This window comes from Phyllobates terribilis, unplaced genomic scaffold (genome assembly GCF_046119375.1).
Source record: "Phyllobates terribilis strain yellow unplaced genomic scaffold, ASM4611937v1 Scaffold_4843__1_contigs__length_56680, whole genome shotgun sequence".
Taxonomy (NCBI): domain Eukaryota; kingdom Metazoa; phylum Chordata; class Amphibia; order Anura; family Dendrobatidae; genus Phyllobates; species Phyllobates terribilis.
This window is the reverse complement of record NW_027367592.1, coordinates 1-11,067: the sequence shown is the minus strand read 5'-3', so window position 1 is coordinate 11,067 and position 11,067 is coordinate 1. Positions and strand designations below refer to the sequence as shown.

At 38.0% G+C, this 11,067-nt stretch overlaps 1 protein-coding gene across 1 annotated transcript; it reads left to right on the top strand.

Annotated features, from left to right (window-relative positions):
• The first annotated feature begins 529 nt into the window (after nt 1–529).
• LOC141249603 (uncharacterized) lies at nt 530–2,761 on the top strand. The gene is made up of 7 exons (XM_073669705.1): nt 530–879; nt 1,523–1,547; nt 1,864–1,993; nt 2,074–2,201; nt 2,289–2,377; nt 2,458–2,534; nt 2,628–2,761. Exons 1-7 carry the CDS (start codon nt 530–532, stop codon nt 2,759–2,761), a joined length of 933 nt encoding a protein of 310 aa, XP_073525806.1.
• The last annotated feature ends 8,306 nt before the right edge of the window (nt 2,762–11,067 follow it).

Here is an 11,067-nt window from a genome sequence, read left to right as displayed (position 1 = left end):
ACGATCAAATTCAATCACATTAAACTTCTCGATAATCAAACAGTTGATTTCCTCTCAAAGTCCAGATGAAATTCAACAATGATTTTTGAAGTGATTAGCATGGTAGACCGACAAGAGACCCTCATCAACCACTTTTTCTCCCAGATTGTAAAATTTTGTAAAGATCGTCCACTTAAATGATTCGTGTCATCTGCTCTAAGAAAATGGGCCTATACATTACTCGTTAAAAAAAATAAAATGCGGAAGCAGGTAAGCACTGGTGTCCACCCACACGCGCAAAATTCACGTGAGCCGTACTGATTATCGTTAACAACAATATAAACGCAACAACTACTGCTTTTATAAATACCCACAAATTTCATCCAGAATCCTCTCTCTCACCTTTCTGTAGAGCGCGAGACCAGAGAGCGCGTAATCCCACAAAACCTAATTCATAGATTGAACAAATTACTCCTTCCTCATCAATCCTTTCGCAGCAGAGTAATTCGAATCGAGGAAGGGCGAGTTGAGATCGAAAATTGATTGCAAGATGGACGCGTTTTGCTCAGACTGTAAAAGAAGCACAGAGGTGGTGTTCGATCACTCCGCCGGAGATACTGTGTGCTCGGAGTGCGGCCTTGTGCTGGAGTCCCACTCCATTGACGAGACGTCGGAGTGGAGGACGTTCGCCAACGAGTCCAACGACAATGACCCCGTCCGTGTCGGCGGCCCTACTAATCCTTTGCTTACTGATGGCGGCCTCTCTACTGTCATTTCCAAGCCCAACGGAACTACTGGTGACTTCCTGTCGTCTTCACTAGGTCGGTGGCAGAACCGTGGCTCAAACCCTGACCGGACTCTCATCGCCGCCTTCAAGACCATTGCCACTATGGCTGATAGGTTAGGCGTTCGCACTTTTGGTACTATATCTGAAATCTGTTGCTTGCTTGCGTTTGTCCGACTTGTGAGCAAGTTTTTGGTGTTTTTTTTTTAACTTGGTGTAGTAACAGTAGTAAATAGACACTTGTAACTTTGAGCAAAGTGCATGAGCTTGTGATGACTGATGAGTTTTCGGATATTATGTAGGCAAGTAAATATAGGTCTTGAGTTGCTAGAAAAGGCTGGCATTCTTTTTGTCATGTTTCTTATCACATCTATTCAAGCATGCACCACTCAAATGATAATTTGGTTGCTTAAATATCTGTTATATACAACCTCCTCTTCAAAGATTGTCATTTTTGACGTTTGCACAGTAACTAAGGAATCCAACAATTAGCCTATGTACTTATTACTTCTTTCTATAATTCATAACTCAAGAGTAAAGAATTTCAATAACAAATTTCTGTAACTTAGGATGACAACATTTTCTAAACAAAAATGTGAGGCTAAAATGACATTATTTAGTGAAAGAAGGGAGTATAGTAGACAAAGGTGGAAACTTTATATCTATCTCTGGCTCCTTATTATGAATATGCTTCACTAATGTTTAGAGTCTTCACTATAAAGCTCCTTAAATGCTGACTGGACTGCTTTTTTTCTTCAGATTGGGTCTGGTTGCAACCATAAAGGTACGTTATTGTTGTGCTTTTTGCTATTGGTTAATGTTAGAGTCTGAAGATAGTTTGTCACAAGTCACAAAAGACACTTCTATGCACATTGTATATACATTTGCATGTGCAGTGAGTACCTTGTTCGGCGCTTAGCATGAAGTTTTTTACAAACTGAAAAAAAATACCATAACAGTATCATAAGGAGGGGACTTACTTTTTATAGTCAATGATTGATCAATATTATTCATGTAATGTATCTGGGGTGTGGAAATAAGTAGGACTATTCTACTTTAGATGATAGCTATGATTGTATTTTATGAACTCTTATATGAAGGATCGGGCCAGTGAAATCTACAAGAAGGTGGAAGATCAGAAGTCTAGCAGAGGAAGAAATCAAGATGCAATCTTGGCTGCTTGCCTATACATAGCCTGTCGGCAAGAAGACAAGCCACGAACTGTAAAGGGTACTAGATTCACTCTTTAAATTTAATATCAACTCTTTTACAGCTTACATCTGAGCTTCTTTTCCATTATGAATTGCTAGAAATATGTTCTGTTGCAAATGGTGCTACAAAGAAAGAGATTGGTAGAGCAAAAGAGTACATAGTGAAACAGTTGAAAGTCGAAATGGACCAGGTGGACATTGGAACCATACATGCTGGAGATTTCCTGGTATGCACTCTAAAATAAGCATGCAATTATTTTTCTTCTTCTGCAGATTTTTTCCAACATGCTGTTTCGTTTTGATTTTGTCCGCAGAGGCGATTTTGCTCTAACCTCGGTATGAATAATCAATCTGTCAAGGCAGCTCAGGAGGCTGTAGGGAAAGCTGAACTATTCGACATAAGGTCAGAAATTGAATTTTGTTTTTGTCTAATTTTCTACCTGGTTGAAGTATTGAAATTCTCTTGTATCTTGATCTCTGCAGGAGAAGTCCAATATCCATTGCAGCTGCTGTTATTTATATTATAACACAACTTTCTGAAGAGAAGAAGCCATTGCGAGGTTTATATCCTATTACTTTTGAGAAATTTATCCAGAAAACATATTATTTTGTCATTGAATTTAATTGCAATACTTGTATTGAATGTGGTGCAGATATATCCCTTGCTACGGGAGTTGCAGAAGGTACAATAAGAAACGCGTACAAGGATCTTTACCCTCACATATCTAAGATCATACCCAGCTGGTATGCTAAGGAGGAAGATCTGAGGAATCTGTCGAGCCCATGAGCAAGCGTCGTGTATATTTATCCTGAATTAGCGTTGTGGAGGAACACTAGTTGTTGTGTATCAACTCTGGGTAGAATTGGCATAGAAGAATAACTTGCCCAATCCATCCCCTGTAGTGTCTCCTAAACGGCTTTTGTGTAATCCCTTAATACTTTAGGTGCCTCTCATGCATATATAACATAGAACTCCAGTGTATGAATATGGCCATTCTATAAGAAGCGTTAGGGCATGTGTTTTAAGTATGTTTTGCTCTAAAATCGAAGTTACTGGTAGCCAGGTCTTAAAATAAGTCAGAATTTACAGAAGATGAAGTATTGTGAATACTACTCCTTGACATGTTTACATCATAAATGTCTTGCAAAGATATGTACTATAGGTATAGGGCGAATCTTCTATTCCCTTTTTGCGCTTCCAATATCCTATTGTGTTTCTTTTAGGGTTTTTACATTTATTATATCAAATTCTAAATCTTAAACTCTTTAGTGCAGACTACTAGACTGGTGCACTCCTTAGTAGGAATGAGCATCGGTCCAAACCTGGACCGGACAGAATTCGCAAAGTTCATGGATCGAAGATAGGACTGAAAATATCAGTCCGGTCCATGTTTGCACCGAAACTATAACTTTATTGAAAATATATAAAATTTGTTCTTTATAATATATTTTATTTATATATATATATAGAATTATATCATCTATAAAAACTACTTTGAAATATTAAAAAATATTAATAACCTATATATATATCCTTATATAACTAATATTGCACAGTTTTTATTTTATTTTTTTAAATATCGGTCTGAATCGATTTTTGGACCGGACCGAGCCCGAAATATGTAAAATCTTAAACCAAAGACCAGACTGAATCACATCAGACCGGTCCGGTCCATTTTTTTCGTTCCGGAACGATTTTGTGCACCACAAGCCTCTGCACTATTGGTGTATTTTTCAATGCTTAAGTTTTAATTTGTAGATACTAAATCTCAACCATTAATAATAAATTAGAGATTTTAGAATATTAAATAAGTTTTTTTTATATTGAAGGGAACATTAAAACAAACAAAGGAACTGCTTTTTATAGTATTTTCCATAAAAACAATAACATGAACTCACTTTTGTATAAAAAATATGTGAAGAATCCAATATAGATCATTCTAACTGCTAGACACGTAACAAAAAAACCCTACTTATTGTGATCCTAGACAGTATAAAACAGAGCAAACAGCAAAACATTATTCCCATCTGGAAGAAGTCCTTGATTCGTTGCCCCCTTGCCAATACTGTCTCCTGTTGCTGCTCCTCTCAAACGGATACGAGTATCCATTATCACTATAACCATAACTATCAGATTCCCTCGTTGAAGCGCCGTCGCCGCTGTAATTATAACCATAATAACTGTCAGATTCTCTCGATGACGCACTCGCTCTTGGAGCACTTCTCATGCCACTGTAACCATAACGATCAGATTCTCTTCTACTCCATGAACCACCTCTGTTCACTCTCTGGGCACCTTCTTTCAAGTCATACTCTTCCCTCTGCATATTTAAACATAATGTTCAACACAAAGAACAGCATTTCTTGAGTACAGTAAACGCGTAATAACTGACCTTTTCAGGATCTGAAAGTACAGCGTATGCCTCTCCTATCACTTTGAACAACCTATCTGAATCTTTATGGACCAATTCTGCGATCTCCTTCCAGTTTCGCCCATCATTGCCAGTTTCACTTCGCACCAATAGCTGCCCAGCCTACATACATATAATAACAGTTAATAATAAACAGGGTAAAAAATCAGGGTAAGAAAAGGGCAGTAATACCTTGTCAGGATGATGCTTCAGCGCTGCTTTTCTGTAAGCTTTCTTAATTTCAGCTGCGGTATCAGCACGTTTTACCCCCCTGTCATTGAGAAACACAAACAGTAAAACAGATGAAGAGACTTACCATGTTTAGATATCAAACTCAAGTTTTCTGGATTAAGATTCTTACAGAATAAGATAGAGATCTAAAGAAGTTTCCTTTTTAGCAAGATCTTCCATTGAAGAAAGGCGATGGTGTACTTGGTCTAGTTCTTTGTCATTGCTAGAACCGGATTGTTTTCCTTTTGCAGGGGACGCTTTTCAAGAATAGAAACAAGCTTTTGGAGATCACAGGCTGCTTGTTTGTAGTCCCGAATCTTCTCATGCAAATTTGCTCTCCTTGATATTGCCTTCAAAGAATGTCAAAAATAACATATAACTCAAGAATAACACGAAAAAAATGATGTCCAGGCGCTCTTATCAAGGGCTACAATATAGTAGAGCAGTAGATTTACATAAACAAATAATAGAACTAGCATAAGAAAACTGCAACTTCAATTTTTGCTCCCAAGTTAAATGTAAATTTTCAAAAATGACAATGAGAAACAAAACTATGCGTTGGAAGGAACTCATGATACTTTTCCTTTGTTTTACCATATTTACCCTTATTCAATTATTAACCTTAATTTGTGTGAAAATGTCTACAAAGACATGTATTTATACAAAAAGGGAATATAACTCAAGTGGTGCATTAAGCTCATGATAGCTAAGCTCACATTAAACTTGATTCATTCAATCATAGGACAACTAAGAGTAGCACAAACCTTTGAATAATTTGGATCAAGAGCGATTGCAACACTGCAATCTGAAATGGCATCAGCAATTTGGCCGAGTGCTTGGTAAGCGGCAGCGCGATTAGCAAAACAGACTGCTGCAAAAGGCCGTGATTCAATGCTGCATGATACAGCACATGTATAGTGCTCCACAGCTTCACTATGTTTTCCTGATCGAAATGCTTCATTTCCTGCATCCTGCTCCACAAGAATAACATATATTATAAAATGCCAACAAGACTAAGTTTTCAACATATTAATCTCATTTCCTTCATATCCTTATCAAGTTGATCAATACTAAATGATAAAAAGCTATGGATGAGAGAAACCTTGTGCTTAAGTAGCTCGGTAATGGTGACAGCTAAAGGATCTGAACTTTGAGAATCTCCACCGCTCCTAACCATTAAAACCAGAATCAGTCAGAATTTTATTCACTGCAATAAAACTTGCATAAATTGCATTAATTGAAATTGTGACTTACTTAAGCTTATCAAGCACACCCAAAGCTACATCAAGCTTTCCGAGGTGAAAGTAGCACTTGGCTAAGATATATTGCCTCCACCTCTTCAGATTCGACTTTAAAGGGAAGTTCTTGTCAGCAAATTCAAGGGTCTTCTCACACAGTTGTATGGCATCCTCGTGCTTCTGTAACTGTTAACATAAAAAAAAGTAATGAAACCAAGAACAAATACAGAGTTCAATTGAAAAATAACAGCAAAACCTACCAAGCAAAGTGATTCTGCCTTCAATTCAAGCAGCTTCTCTGAATATAAACTTACTGACAAGGCCTCATTAATAGTTCCCAAAGCAGTTTCAGCACCTTCAGATGTTTTTAGCTTCAAAAGCTCATCAGCACGACTGATATGCTCTGCAACTTTCTGCAAAACAATATAGGGAAAATAAACTGTTACTTGTGACCATAGACAAAAATAACAGAGAATGTTGGAGAAAGCACCTGAGCTGCTTGTACACCATTAGAGGCCTCAATAACATGATGACGATCAAGGCATATACTGCCTCCTGATTCCATGCACTTGTTGAAATTTTGGAGTGCATCTTCTAATTCGCCCAGCATAAGACGACAACTAATAAATGTATGAAACAGATACGTTAATCATTATAAAACAACCACTGGTATTACAAAAGAATTTTTGAGACAAGACATTATGACAAATAAATGTATCAAGAAATTCTGAATGAAGGCAACATAATTTTCAGTTCATCCAGGAATTATTGCATGTACTATATCATGATTTATAACCTGAACTTAAAGTAAAAATTCCAGGCATAAGTCTGAAAAGTAAAATCCCACTAAAAAGTTAAGTATTTTACAGTTCTAGTCTTCATATAGAGGTAAACCTCCAACAAGCCCCCAAAATCTCTGACTATCTAATAAATGACAGTCTATGAAATGTAAGCGCACATTATTCATAAAAGTTGGTATATATAGCATCCATAAGGAATTTCTCAAACATTATCTGCTTACATAATTATCTTTATATGACATACTCAACTCAGGAAGAGTTGGATGAACTAGAGAGCAGTGCTAAAGTAAAAAACTCAAAAATACATGTAAAACATCAAACCAATTATCAATAGATCAAACATAAAAGTGTAACAAAACATAATGCAGTTAATTAAACCAAGGGGGCTTACTTTGCAGCTCTCGTTTGAGCTTTGAGGAAACCAGGATCAAGTGTAAGAGCCATAAGGCAGTCTTTTAAGGCTTCCCTAACCCTACCAAGAGCCATTCGAGTGGCAGCTCGGTTACTGTAACACAGAACAACTGCTTTTGATGCTTCAGCAGAGGGTATGCAGTTTATCCCCCGTGTGTAACAATCCTCAGCTTTCTGCAGATTTCTAATTTTATATGCTTGATTTCCTCTGATGCAACAAGAGTCAGATAGAGGGAAAAAAGTTAGAATATACTTCAATCAGAGTGCAAAAAAGTATAACCATCATGAAAAATTACCTCAGTCGCCATTCCTCGCAGGATTGTTCAGCAGAGCTTAATGAAGATGTGAACTTCTCTTCATTTGCCATGGATTTAACCTTCACTTTGCTTTCAGTGGACATGACATCATTTTCAACCTGTTTCTTGCCAGTAAATGAGGTACTACTCGCATATGAGCCATGTCCAACCTTAACCTTGTACTTTTTCTTAGGCAGGCGCGTAATAGGTAATTTATTACCCTGATTTGAAGATGATGCAGTAAAAACAACTTGTTGTTTAGAGTTAGAAATAACCTCATTTTCGGAGTCATCATCTTCACTTGAATCAGCATCTACTCTGGACATAAGATTTGATTTTCCCAATGGAGTACAGTTCACATCTGTAGATACTGGTGGATTTGCAGAACCCTCAGGTAAATGCTGCTCAGTAAATTTTGATTCCTCATAGGGTGAAAAGTCCATGGGTGAGTAACAATCAGTTGAATCAATGGGTGGAGCACTTTTACCTGATTCAGTTTCCTGCTGTGACTTCTGCTTTAGATTTTCATGTTTCCTTGTTTTTCCCTTTGTTTTCGTTGGCTTCATGTCTCTATGTGTTCTACTTCTCACCCTATATTGAGCTTTTCCATCTGAAGTGTTATTCTTGTTAGCAGAAAATGAAAAATTATCCCACTGAGGCACTTCAAAGTTCATACTAGATGAAGCAAACCCAAATGGTTCAGCCTTTTTCTCTTCTTCAGATATAGCTACCTTAACTTTTTCTGGATTTTGTGAAAATTGAGACTTAACAGAACTTTGGGCACTTGCACCAAAAACAAATAGGTTCTCATTTACTGCTTCTTTCACTTTATCCATCTTTTCAGGGTTTGGCTTTGTTCCAGTAGATAAGGTAGAATGAGATCTAGAGCTCCTGAAGACAAATGCATCATTCGCACGAGCAGCCTTTGAAAGATTATCAATATTTAATTTTTTAAGGTCTTCAGATAGCTCATAATCTGAAAGCTTTTCAAAGGCGAAAATATCTACTTTTTCCTGATCAGACATCTCAGATACTCCAACTCTTTTAGGTACAAAATGATTGTCATGCTTACAGTCCTGAGATCCAAAACTTGATTCTTTTTTCCCCAAATGATTCTTGTCTGCCTGCTTAGAATTGAGTCCTTCCCTATTATTGCTAGCACCAAAAACAAAGCTTGTGTAATTCTGGAATGCTTCACTCTTGTGCATTTCAGCAGTGACCGATCCACTGCCAAAGACAGTATTATCAATCTTGACACTCTCTCTTTCTGGAACAGTTTCCAGATTTTCCTTATTGGATGGTTCCCTGTTTCCAGGAGCCAAACCAGAACAAGAATTGCCAGTGTCATTATTCAAATTTGTTCCAGACGTTTCATGGGCAAACGTATTCCCTGTTCTATCAAGCCTTTCTCCTCTCTGTTTATTATATGTGCAATCTGATCTTAAATTTGAATCCCCTAAGCTATTATTTTCTCCGAAAACAAAAGGAGAACTATGAGGCACACCTGATGAAGTGCTGATTTTCGTGCTGCTCAATAAGCCACTATCATGCTTCAACTGATCGGAACTTTGTGACCCAGTCTGAAACGGGTTGAATCCTGAATCAACACTCATTGAGACAGACGAGGATCTTGAGGTCCTAGAACCAGTTCCTTTCCTTAGTTTAACAAGTCTCGGCTTCGATCGAACCTCTTGGGCACGGCCATTCGTACTGAAGCCATGAAACGAAAGCCCGCTATTAAACAATCCACCAGAGCTATCGCTCCCATTGCCAACGCCACTTCCATTGCCGTAATCAAACTTCAAGCAACTAGGGAAACTATTATTAGGGTATTGGTAGTAAGGGGAACTGTTTGGGTGGCGCTTCTCCTGGCCGTTTTCCGGTACTTGAAATTCTACGCTCGCAGCAGGTGACATTGCTGGCGATCTTCCAATTTCTAAATTGATCACCCTTAGTGATCGATCTCAGATTGAGTGCGGTGAAGTTGAAAGCCCAAACGAGCTTCGGCGGGACGATGATAAGAAGGAAGGTGTCGGTGGAAGCACTTGGCGGAAATTGGATATTTGGGGATTAGGGTTTGAGGGGGAAAAGGTATTTGGAGAGGAGAACGGAGGAAGATTTGAAAGGAGAAAGAGGTGGGGAATTGCTTTCAGCGGAAGTGAGAGAGATGAACAAAAGAAAGAAGGGTGTCGAATTGAAACTAATGCTTTGAATGAAAACTTCAAGGCGGTGGAGACGAAGTTTTCCCCTCATTTATACTTGTATTGTAGACTGTAGTTAAGTTCTAGGGAAGGTTTTAGGAGCGTATTATGAAGTTCAAATTTTTTTTACAGCACCTGAAATTAGAATATTTTAAAAACGTTTTTTATCGAATCCACTTATCTATTCAAATTTAGAAAAATTTATCTTTTATACTTATAATTATTTAAAATTATCCACATTTCAATGTTTTTATCAGAAATAATTCATTAACAGTATCCATTCCGCCAAAAAATGTGAAATGTATATTTTACACCTATCCATTTTTTAAAATATAACCACATTACCCTCTTTATTTTAACTTTTTTTAAAAATTCATATCTGATTTGATGATTCACCCAATCCAATCCCTAACCTTCCTCCGACCCCTCTCTGTCGGCAACTCCTCACACATCAAAAACCTTCTCATCGTCGTCGACGAGGTTCGCCGTGTAGTCAATCGACGAGTGGTCGTCGACCTCGATTCACAGAAAAACCCTTCTCTGTTCTCGCACTGAATAGACTTCCCATTAGATCACATTGGGTGGCTGTCGACCTAGATCCGCTTTTCGCAGTGAACGTGCCATTCCGGACCACCAAAGATTCTGATTTGGACTCGGCTGAGGATTGATTCGAGCCAGGCGTACACTTGTCCATTTTATTACCAAGTCCTCAAGCTCACGATTGATTCCTTGTGAGACGCGGATCTCAAATTGAAAGAGGAGCTCCATCAACGCATCTTCTATTAACAATATCCAATGTATTATATTATTGTTTTATATTCTCAATAAACTCGTTCAACAGTAGTTAAGATATGGATAATCAGTAGGCAAGTTGTTAGCTTGATTATCTCCACATGTACATTCATTATATCAGTATATATGTAATTCTCTACACATAATGAAGACCATCGAGTTCTGTACTCTTATATGGTATTGGCAAGAGGAAAGATTGTACCCTAAACACATCTCTATCACCATGAGCGCAGACTCCACCACCTTCCGCAACCGACTAGATCCAGAAAATCCTTTTGTTTTGTGTCTCATTCCCAGATGTCACAAAATTAACCCTCTCCAATTACATTAATTGGAAAGCCCAGATTGAAGCCTTACTGGATGGCTACGATCTCTTGCAATACGTGGATGGTACACAAAATTGCGGGTCTTCCTTCGCTTCATTGGATTTCTAAACTCCACAGCAGATGCTTCGCTATTCATCTACATGAAACACTCGATCACTATGTTTTTGTTGGTGTATGTCGATGATATTATTGTCACATGAAATTGTACCGCATCTTTGTCCAATCTCGTGAAGACCTTGGCTGATCGGTTTTCCATTAAAGATTTGGGAAGTCTAAATTATTTCCTGGGTGTTGAAGTCGTGCCATCCCCAACTGGTCTGTTTTTGTCTCAGCGGCGGTATGTACTTGACCTGATGCACAAATCAGGAATGAGAATGACTGCCGCTA

What these genes read in the sequence shown, in the direction of transcription:
- LOC141249603 (XM_073669705.1), top strand. Translation starts at nt 530, where the DNA reads ATGGACGCGTTTTGCTCAGACTGTAAAAGAAGCACAGAGGTGGTGTTC. An exon ending in CAAGCCACGAACTGTAAAGG is followed by an intron (nt 1,994 to 2,073) that starts GTACTAGATTCA and finishes ATGAATTGCTAG; the next exon opens with AAATATGTTCTGTTGCAAAT. An exon ending in AGAGAAGAAGCCATTGCGAG is followed by an intron (nt 2,535 to 2,627) that starts GTTTATATCCTA and finishes AATGTGGTGCAG; the next exon opens with ATATATCCCTTGCTACGGGA.